Source organism: Capricornis sumatraensis, chromosome 12, assembly GCF_032405125.1.
Source record: "Capricornis sumatraensis isolate serow.1 chromosome 12, serow.2, whole genome shotgun sequence".
NCBI classification, from domain to species: Eukaryota; Metazoa; Chordata; class Mammalia; order Artiodactyla; family Bovidae; genus Capricornis; species Capricornis sumatraensis.
In genome coordinates this window covers 84,367,568-84,378,020 of record NC_091080.1, presented here as the reverse complement: position 1 = coordinate 84,378,020, position 10,453 = coordinate 84,367,568, and the positions used below count along the sequence as shown (strand labels likewise).

General features: G+C 51.8%; 1 protein-coding gene across 1 annotated transcript; it reads left to right on the top strand.

Moving 5' to 3' along the window:
* Positions 1–8,317: 8,317 nt before the first annotated feature.
* On the top strand, positions 8,318–9,385 carry LOC138088959 (G-protein coupled receptor 183-like). The gene is made up of 2 exons (XM_068984220.1): positions 8,318–8,797; positions 9,152–9,385. Exons 1-2 carry the CDS (start codon positions 8,318–8,320, stop codon positions 9,383–9,385), a joined length of 714 nt encoding a protein of 237 aa, XP_068840321.1.
* Positions 9,386–10,453: the final 1,068 nt, after the last annotated feature.

Here is a 10,453-nt window from a genome sequence, read left to right as displayed (position 1 = left end):
CGTTCCCACACCTTCCCCTGTAGCAGCCTCTGTAGATAAAAGAGTCGCTGCCATTCCTGCCCCCAAGGAACCCATCAGCTGGTTGAATGGAAACACCTCTGCCCAAGAAACACCCAGAGAACAGCCCCAGACAGTGTCAAACCCAGGGCACCGTGTAGGTGACAAGCCCAGGACGGTGGCCAGCGGGGGTGATAAGGACGATGGCCGGTGGTGAGGATGGTGTCCAGTGGGAGCTGCTACTAATTCTTGAACAAGATCCTGAATGGCCAGGAGAGACGATAACTTCCAAAGGGATCAGCTAGATTCCAGGCCGGGCAGGGACTGACTGATGATGTGTTTGTCTGAACCCAGTGAGAAGCCTCCGTAGACTTTCCGGTCACAGGTCCACACGAAGAGGGGCCAGAATATGCCACCCACGTGCGTTTCTTTGGCATAAAGATTATTTTGAGCTGAAGGCAGTTAACAAAAATAGCAGAACGAGAAGAAAAAAATATCTCTGCCTTCTTCCTGTCTGGCTTAAAAGCAGAAAATAAATTTCCATTTGTAAAGGCATGTCGCCCTCCTTACCGGGAAGACCTCAACTCTTAAATCTTCTGAGAGGACGCTAGACTCTTCATCCAGAGCCAACAGAGAGGAATGTGCTTGGCATACCCTACTGAACACCCTCCCCTTCCATTCGTTTCTCCGTCTATTACCCTCTGCCACCTTTTCTCTGTCGTGTTAATTTCCACCATGTATGGTGCTCTTTGTTAAAACGCTATGTACTCATTCCTATCCACTTTGGTTTCTTCTTATCTGTGAAGGCTTGCATGCCACCTTAAAGTAAAAATTTTAACATCAAATAAAACGTGTGCACCTTTTCTCTTTTTAATCCATCTCTCATCAGTTTAATTAGCACAACCTCAGGCAAACCAGGTGGCAAAGTGGTAAAGCATCCTATGCAGGAGATGCCAGAAACTTGGGTTCAATCCCTGGGTCAGGAGGATCCCCTGGTGAAAGAAATGGCAACCCACTCCAGCATTCTTGCCTGGAGAATCCCATGGACAGAGGAGCCTGGCGGGGTGCAGTTCATGGGGTCACAAAGAGCAGACTGAGCGACTAAGTGTACACACGTGCACACACAGCCACTAAACACAGGAGGCCAAAGGAAAAGTGTTTTCTTTCCTGGCACACACAGGAACGTGTTCCTGGCTCCAGGCTGGCACTAAACGCCTGTTGAGTGAATCATGCGTGAACAGGGTGAGGTGGGCGCATTCTACGGTTTCTTGCCCCTTTTTAGGCCTTCTGGGGTCTTCTCTGAGTGGGGGAACCCTAAATGTCTGGAAGGCATGGAGGCAAGTTCCCTAGGGTTTGCAATCTGAGTGCAAACTTTGCAATCTAAGTCAGGCACCTCTGAACTAAGAAATTGCGTTAGTTCTTCCTTCCGGGCTGTTGGAGGGAAGTTGATGGTGGAAGTTGCAGGTGAGACAGGACTGCTTCACAAACTTCCCCCCACCCCACCTGAGGCTCTGGGAGACGTCTTTTGGGGCCCATGGGGCCCCATGGCCCTCGCCAGTGGGAGGCCAGTTGCGGGGGAGTGTTGACCCACATTCTAGACTGGAGGAGCCCAAGGCAGGTGGGATGTTAGGCCAGAGACACACAGTTCGGGGATGGGGGGTGGAAAAGGGTAGGGAGGTGGGTGGGGAGTCTCGGGTGGACTGGTGAGCTGGCTGGGGAGAGAAGTGACTTCCCTCCGTGTTCAGAGAGCGCCCAGAAAGAAGCCCACGCTCACGTCCCCAGGACGAGCAGCTTAGCGGTGAGGCCCAGTCCGCATCCCAGCATGGGTCTGATGCCTCATGTACTCGCCAGCGGTGTGGTGGGGGGACGCCTTCTCTAGCAGAGGAAGGGAGCACCCTGGCTCCATCCGCTGTCCACCTCCTGCCAAGCACAGCCCCTGGGAGCGTGGCCGGACAGGGCTGCAAACGGGCTTTCAGGCTCCATCAAAGCGCCTTAAAGCCTAGATCACACTCCCAGGAAATTTCGAGCCAGGCATAGCTCCCCTCACTTGCTCACCCCCAGCCTGAGCTCATCAGGGTCCCCTTAAAGCCCTTCTTGCTGAACTCCCAAGTTGTTGGGGGTGGAGAATGCTGGCGGTTTTCTGAAGTTCCTGACCCTGGTGGCTTGAGAGTCACACCTGTGGCCTACACGCCTGCCTGCAGGGGCCACAGAAATGGAAGAGCGGGGTGACCGGTTCCTGGAGCAACGCTCCCCACCTTCGCCCTTCTCTGGAGGTGGGAGGCCTTGTGGCTGAGAGAGCTCTGAGCTCCGCCTGTGGCAGGGAGATCACCTTGCCTGATACCCCGGGTGGTTTTTTTCTTCTTTCCTTTCTTTTTTTTCCCTGCAGGGGTGGGTGAAGGAAAGAAGAGTTCAGTGAACTGATTCAATCCTTACAGAGGGGAGACTGCTCTGGGCACATTTGATGCCCCAAGACCCTTGGGGAGGCGGCTGACCCAGGCTCTACCCGGCTCCCTGGCATCACCCTGGGTGAGCGAGGTAAGCCCACCAGAGGTGGGTGTTTCCAGACACCAAGGGAAGGGCGTGGCTCACTGGGACTTGGGGAGAAAGGCTCAGATCGCTCTGCCTTTTAAAACATACCCCGCGTCTATCTGCTTCTCTTGGCCGCAGGTGGACCATCCTTACTGATCCTGGACACCCGGGGGGACCCCTGCCGCTCCCAATCAGGCAGCAGACAGGTCAGGCCAGAAAGACCCAAGATCAGTGTCAATCTCACGTCCCTGAACAAAACTGGCTGATAGAACTGGGTTAGACCTGGGGTGTAGACCCTCAGAACCCTCTGCAGGCCCTTTTGAGTATCTGTCCCTACGTGGCTGCCCCAACTGACCACCTGGCCCTGTGCGATCACCACTGGGTGAGTCTCCAAGGTACATAGTCTTCTGAGCGGGAGATGCATCAGTAACTTCGTATTAAGATGGAAAAGGATGTAGGAGAGAGGACATGTCCCTTCTTCCCTTCCCTTTGGCCTCATCCCTAAATTGACAAGAGATGGATTAACAGGAGGAAAATGAACAGAAGCTGAGTAACGTGTACATGTGGGAGAGACCCAGGAAAACGAAGTCGCCGGAGTGGGTGAAACCATCACTTTTAGATACGTTCTCCAGCGAAAGACAACAGAAGACCTTGTGTGTCGGGGGTGGTGGGGAGCCAGACGTGAGAGCAAAGCCCGAGAAGGGCAGGAGACAAGGGCAAGTTCGCTCTGCAGGTGACCTCTCGCCTTCTGCATTGACTGGAGTTTCCAGACATTGAGTCATTAACCTCTCTTCTCGGTAGGGCAAGGGAGATACCCTGACAAACAGAAATGTCTTCTAGAAGAATGTTCTACTTACTTATTTATGGCTATGCTGGGTCTTCGCTGTGGTTGCGGGCTTTTAGTGGGGGTTACTCTCTAGCTGCGGTGCGGGGCACAGGCTCTAGGGCTCAGTAGTTTGGGCTCCCAGGCTCTAGGTCACAGGCTCGGTAGGTGTGGCACAGGGGCTTAGTTGCCCCAAGGCATGTGCGATCCTCCCAGGCTAGGGCTCGAACCCATGTCCCCTGCACTGGCGGGTGGACTCTTCACCCCTGGACCACCAGGGAAGTCCTGAATGTCTTTCATTTAAGGGTAACTTCCACTTGGCTTTCAGCACTTCTTCTGTGTCTGTGGTTTCTTAAAAATAAGCAGGTTAAAAGGATCCTTTGGCCAGATAGGTGTGTTTTGGGGGCAATTTCGGCTCCCCTGTGAGACCAAGGGCGGGTCGTTTTCTATGAGCAGGTGGGATGGGGCAGGGCGATGGGCTGCTCTGCGTGTGTGTAGGGGAGAACCCGGGTCGGGGCGGGGATGCTGGTGCAGAAAGAGGCGGAGGAGCACACCTTGGGCAGGTGTGGGCCAGAGCCCAAGGCGATGGGCAGTTGGTTGGTGCCCCTGGGGGGCAGGAAGGGACATTTCCGCCGAGGTCTGCAGTTAGGAGGGGGGTGGACTAGAGCAGAGGGAGGAAAGTCAGTGGGTCCGAGGCATTAGGGCCCCCTTCTCAGGCGGGGAGGAGCCCCTTGTGTGGGTCAGATCTCCCTGAACTCACAGCTGTGACAGTACCCAGCCCCCCACTGTGGGAGGTGGGTGCGGCATCTCTGTGGGTGCACCTCCCGGCAGGTTTCAGGGAGGAGGTGGTGCTTGGTGGGGCCCCGGGGTTGTGCCATGTGCCCGGCGCCCTGGGCTGTGGGCTGGTGTGTGGGGAAGAGGCCCAGGAAAGTCAGGAAGTGGGTTGTTTGCCCAGGGTGGGGTCTTTTTAAGTGCCGGTTCATCCCTGAGCCCAGTGAGGCCTGAACAGACAGGGCAAGGGTCACACAAGCTTCCCCTGGCCCCCCCGGGTGCAGCTCTGGGGCTGAGTGCTAGTGATTCCAGCAGTGGAGTCGACCTGGGGCTGGGACCCTCCTGAGCTAAACTGATCCCTTGAGATGCCCTCCTCGCCACACAGAGCCTCTCCGCCCAGCCCCCACCTCTGTGCCGCCTGAGGGTCAGACTGTTCAGGAAAGGAAGGAACGAGGAGGAACAGCCTTCCCTCTGGATTTGGAGCTGGTGGGACCCCTGGGAGCATGTACCCACCTACCTACTTATCTCTGTCTAGCTGTCTGTTTGCAGATCTATCTATTCACCATCTGCATATCTCTGTCTTCTATCTACCATCTATTATCTACTTACCTATGTAACTGGGTATCTATCTATCCAGTCATCATCACTGTTCATCTCCATCCATCCATCCATCATCCTGAGGTTCACAGGACTTTTCAGAGCTCCTCTCTCTCCTGTTCTGATGGACTTACTTTCCATTTGAATGGAAGCATCTTCTCCATCTCCAGAGACTAGACAGAGCCCTCTATGCCTAGGTTGCAATGAGGCACAGTCTAGAGCAGGCTCCCTAATTTGTTGATCAGTCACTCAGTCGTGTCTGACTCTTTGTGACCCCATGGACTGCAGCCCGCCAGGCTCCTCTGTCCCTGGGATTCTCCAGGCAAGAATACTGGAGAAGGTTGCCATGCCTCCTCCAGGAGCTCTGGCCTGCCCAGAGATCAGACCCAGGTCTCCTGCATTTGACAAGTGGCTTCTTTACCCCTGCGCACCAGGGAAGCCCCAGGCTCCCTACTAGCCAGCTCCAAGTTAGTAAAGGAGGAGGTAGCTGTGTCGTGACTCAAGTAAGATCTGGGGCTCATGGAGCTGGTGCCCTTCAGCCAGCCCATGACTGAGTTCAGCATCTCAGCCTGGGTCTCTGGTTCTGTGAGCTACTTTTATTGTGGCCCTTGGGGAAACCACACACCCTCTGCACACCTGAATGCTCACCTGTGCACCATGTGGACAGTCACCCCAGCTCACCGGCTGCACGGAGAGCGCTGCTCCCCTTGTCTCAGTGCAGAAATTAAACGTTAAAAGATGATCAGAATGCAGAGGACAGAAATGGAGGTGTGAAGAGCAAAGGCAGGTGGGGGAAATGGATTGGGAAAAAAAGAGGAAAACAAACATTTTTGGACGGACATCCCAACAGAAAAAGGGACAAAATATACAGGTACCTCATAAAGAAAATATATAAATGGCCAATAAACCAGAAAGAAGATGCTTGCTGTCAATAGTTATTAGGCAAATGCCAGCTGAAACCATAAGAAGATACCCCTGCATACCCACCAGAATGGCTCCCTTGGAAAAGACTGACCCTGCCTGGTGCTGGTGGGGTTGAGGTACCATGGGAATCTCAAACACGGTTAGACTATGAAGAGCAGCTCTTTGCAAACTGTTTGCCAGGACCCACTGCAACCAACTGTGCAAACCTGTGACTCATCAGCCCCACTCCTAGCTCAGTAACAGTGCTGTGCTTAGTCGCTCAGTCATGTCTGACTCTGCGACCCCATGGACTGCAGCACACAAGGCCTCCCTGTCCATCACCAGCTCTTAGAATTTACTCAGATTCTTGTGATGCCATCCAAGCATCTCATCCTCTGTCATCCCCTTCTCCTCCTGCCTTCAATCTTTCCCAGCAACAGGGTCTTTTCCAATGAGTCATTTCTTCGCATCAGGTGGCCAAAATATTGGCACTTCAGCTTCAGCATCAGTCCTTTCAATGAATATTCAGGATTGATTTCCTTTAGGATGGACTGGTTGAATCTCCTTGCTGTCCAAGGGACTCTCAAGAGTCTTCTCCAACACCACAGTTCAAAAGCATCAATTCTTCGGCACTTAGCTTTGTTTATAGTCCAACTCTCACATCCATACATGACTACTGGAAAAACCATAGTTTTGACTAGATTGACCTTTGTCAGCAAAGTAATGTCTCTGCTTTTTAATATGTTGTCTAGGTTGGTCATAACTTTCCTTCCAAGGAGGAAGCGTCTTTTAATTTCTTGGCTGCAATCACCATTTGCAGTGATTTTGGAGCCCAGAAAAATAAACTCAGCCACTGTTTCCCCATCTATTTCCCATGAAGTGATGGGACTGGATGCCATGATCTTCGTTTTCTGAATGTTGAGCTTTAAGCCAACTTTTTCACTCTCCTCTTTCATTTTCATCAAGAGGCTCGTCAGTTCCTCTTCCCTTTATGCCAGGTGGTGTCATCTGCATATCTGAGGTTATTGATATTTCTCCCGGCCATCTTGATTCCAGCTTGTGCTTCATCCAGCCCAGCATTCCACATGATGTACTCTGCATAGAAGTTAAATAAGCAGGGTGACAATATACAGCCTTAATGTACTCCTTTCCCAATTTGGAACCTGTCTGTTGTTCCATGTCCTGTTCTAACTGTTGCTTCTTGACCTGCATATAGATTTCTCAGTAGGCAGGTCAGGTGGTTTGGTAGTCCATAGTATACATAGTATATGATCTCACTAAAGTTCAGAAGCAGGCATGCTGAGTTGTGACTTTTAAAAAAATTGTATTATTGGAGGACAATTGCTTTACAATGTTGTGTTAGTTTCTGCTGCACAACAAAGTGAGTCAGCTGTGTGTATATGTATGTCCCCTCCCTCCTGAGCTACCCTCCTTGGTCCTGCATCCTACCCTTCCAGGTCTGAGTTATGATTTTATGTTTTTAAAGATTTATGATTTTATTTGTTATGATTTTATGGTTTTTTTTAATGTGGACCATTTTAAAGGTCTTTGTTGAATCGGCTATAATATTGCTTCTGTTTTCTTATACTTTGGTTTTTCGGCCCCAGTTCAGTTCAGTTCAGTCGCTCAGTTGTGTCCAACTCTTTGTGACCCCATGAACTGCAGCACGCCAGGCCTCCCTGTCCATCACTAACTCCCGGAGTTTACTCACACTCATGTCCCTTGAGTCGGTGATGCCATCCAACCATCTCATCCCCTGTGGTCCCCTTCTCCTCCTGTCTTCAATCTTTCCCAGCATCAGGATCTTTTCTAATGAGTCAGTTCTTCGCGTCAGATGGCCAAAGTATTGAAATTTCACCTTCAACATCAGTCCTTCCAATGACTATTCAGGACTGATTTCCTTTAGGATGGACTGGTTGTATCTCCTTGCAGTCCAAGGGACTCTCAAGAGTCTTCTCCAACATTGCAGTTCAAAAGCATCAATTCTTTGGCATTCAGCTTTCTTTATAGTCCAACTCTCACATCCATACATGACTACTGGAAAAACCATAGCTTTGACTAGACGGACCTTTGTTGACAAAGTATTGGCCCCAAGTCATGCAGAATCCTAGCTCACCAAGGGGGGAATCAAACCTCCACCCTCTGGATTAGAAGGCGAAGTGTTAACCACTGGACCACCAGGGAAGTCCCTGAGTTGTGATTTTAGAAGTTAGGGTATTGATTAACCTTGAGTGGAGGCAGAGGTTGGGGTGGGCAAAGGCGAGCTTCTGGGGGTGCTGGTGAGGTGCTTTCCTAAACTGAGTGCTGATCACACAGATGTGTTCATTCTGCGAAATTTTTAATTAAAAAAAAGAGAGATACTGTTCACGGGCATGTGGTTTCAGCAAATTATGAAGTGTAACTGTATTAAGGGTGAGGGCTTCCCTAGTGGCTCAATGGTAAAGACTCTACCTGCAATGCAGGAGACACGGGTTTGATCCCTGAGGTGGGAGGGTCCCCTGGAGGAGGAAATAGCAACCCCACTGCAGTATTCTTGCCTAGAAAATCCCATGACAGAGGAGCCTGGCAGGCTACAGCCCATGGGGTCACAAGAGCCAGCCACGACTGAGTGGAATATCAACAGCAACATATTAGAGGTGCAACCCTGAGCTACAATACTACATTTAATTTTCTTGTCTTCCCAAGGACCTCTATGACATGGCTTCAAGCACGGCTGACCCAAGTAACCTCGTCCAGCACACCAACTCCTGCCTTCCCCACCACCCGCCCCGGGTGGCCAGTGTGATGCTGTCTCTGTTCTACACGGCCCTCTTGATCTTTGCTGTCCTGGGAAATGTCCTGGCCCTTCGCCTGGCCTATCAAAAGGACAAGAAGATCAACTCGACAGATGTCTTCCTGGTCCACCTGGCAGTGTCCGACCTCCTGTTCACCCTGACCCTGCCTGGAAAGATCACCTACTTCTTGCTGGACTTCTACTGGCCTTTCGGGGAGGGGTTCTGCAGGCTGACGGCCTTCATCTTCTTCGTGAACACCTACTCGGGCATCTATCTGATGACATGCGTGAGCGTGGACCGCTACTTGGCTGTGGTCCGCGCCCACCAGTGTCCCCGGCTGCGTGAGCCCGGGCGGGCCCAGCTCATCTGTGCGGCTGTGTGGGTCCTGGCGACGCTGCAGACGGCGCCCCTGCTCGGGTTCACCATGACCATGCGCCTGGCTGGCAGGCTGACCTGCATGGAGTACGACAGCGTCCAGCAGGTGTTCACGCTGCCCGTCATGGTCCTGGTGACCTCTGCTCTGAGCTTCTGCGGGCCGGTGGCCGTCATCCTCTTCTGCTACGTGAAGATCACCGTCAAGCTGTGCAGGATGGCCCGGGACAACCCCCTGACAAGCCAGAGGGGCCACCACCGCAGGGCCTGCCTGCTCACGCTGGTGGTGCTGGTGGCTGTGGTCCTGTGCTTCATCCCCTACCACCTCCATGTCATCCAGTTCATGGTGACAAAGATGCTCCGCCAGCCCACCTGCCCTGAGCAGAGGGTTTTCAAACTGTGCCTGCAGCTCACCGTCTGCCTCATGAACTTGAACTGTAGCATCGACCCCGTCGCTTACTTCTTCGCGTCCTCGCGTTACAGGAAATGGCTACGCCACTTTCTGAAACTCAAAGCATCACCATCTTCTCCTTCCTCCCCGCAGGGAAAAGCTTCCTCAGAAACACAAAGTATCAACCAGACAGGAGGCTCCTTGCCCTTGGAGGAGAATGAAGTCTAAGAGGTGATGGGCTCTCATGCTGCACCTGGGGGTCACTGGGGAGGACCCCAAGCTTGTACAATTTGGGGATTGGGTTCTTTAAGAAAAAGAATACAAAACCATAGATGCAGTTAGGTACAAGGTCGTGGAAGGTGAGTGAGGAGCTCTGAAGCGAGCATTCATTAGCTTTGCCGTAAACCTACTTCTGGGGCTTCCCTGGTGGCTCAGCTGGTAAAGAATCTGCCTGCACTGCTGGAGACCTGCGTTCAATCCCTGGGTTGCGAAGATCCCTCGGAGAAGGGAAAGGCTACCCACTCCAGTATCGTTGCCTGGAGAATTCCATGGACAGAGGAGCCTGGTGGGCTACAGTCCATGGGATTGCAAAGAGTTGGACTCAGCTGAAGCGACTTAGCACACAGCGCGCACCTCTCATGTATTCTAATAAACACCGCTTGGTCCTTGGCCTCTGAAGGGTGTGCAGTTTCTTCTGGGAAAAGAGTATTTTCACATCAAATGCAGTCATGACCAGAAGTATCATTGGCTGAGTACTAGAGTCACAGTTTGGACGAGGTTTCTGATTTAGGGAGGCATATTGTTGTGAAGAGCAAAAAATTACCCCTCCCCCCCAAACCAAAATCTCTAAAAGCTTAGAGTTAGCATTTGCAAAAATGCCAAGGTTTTCCTGACAAAGTAAGAAAACGAGAGGAAGACACCCTTCAAGTTATTGGCCTGGCAGCCTCTGGGATGGATGAATTGGGGGTGAGGGACTGGGTAGGAAAAGTCTGATCTGGCACAGAGGGTGCACATTCCCGTATCATGTGTGTGAGCAGGGACAGTCTGGGGGAAGGAAGAAAGACAAGAACGTGGGCATGAGTGTTCATTTTTCACTTGTTCGTGTCAGAAAGTGCGTATGCACACCGAGTGTTGTTTGCATTCGGTCAAAACAAACCTTTCATGGCACTTTCTTGAGTTTAAACACAACACAGATCATTTCCACTTGGGTGATTTTGAATTTTTTGTGAAATAAAACACGTATTTGCCTACCAAAGTGTGGGGGGCACTGGGGTCAGCGTGAGATTTGTCTCAGCC

Bases quoted from the DNA above. Each gene is read 5' to 3' on its own strand.
- LOC138088959 (XM_068984220.1), top strand. From the start codon at position 8,318: ATGGCTTCAAGCACGGCTGACCCAAGTAACCTCGTCCAGCACACCAAC. The intron at 8,798-9,151 runs GCGCCCCTGCTC...TGCCCTGAGCAG, and splicing joins TCCTGGCGACGCTGCAGACG to AGGGTTTTCAAACTGTGCCT.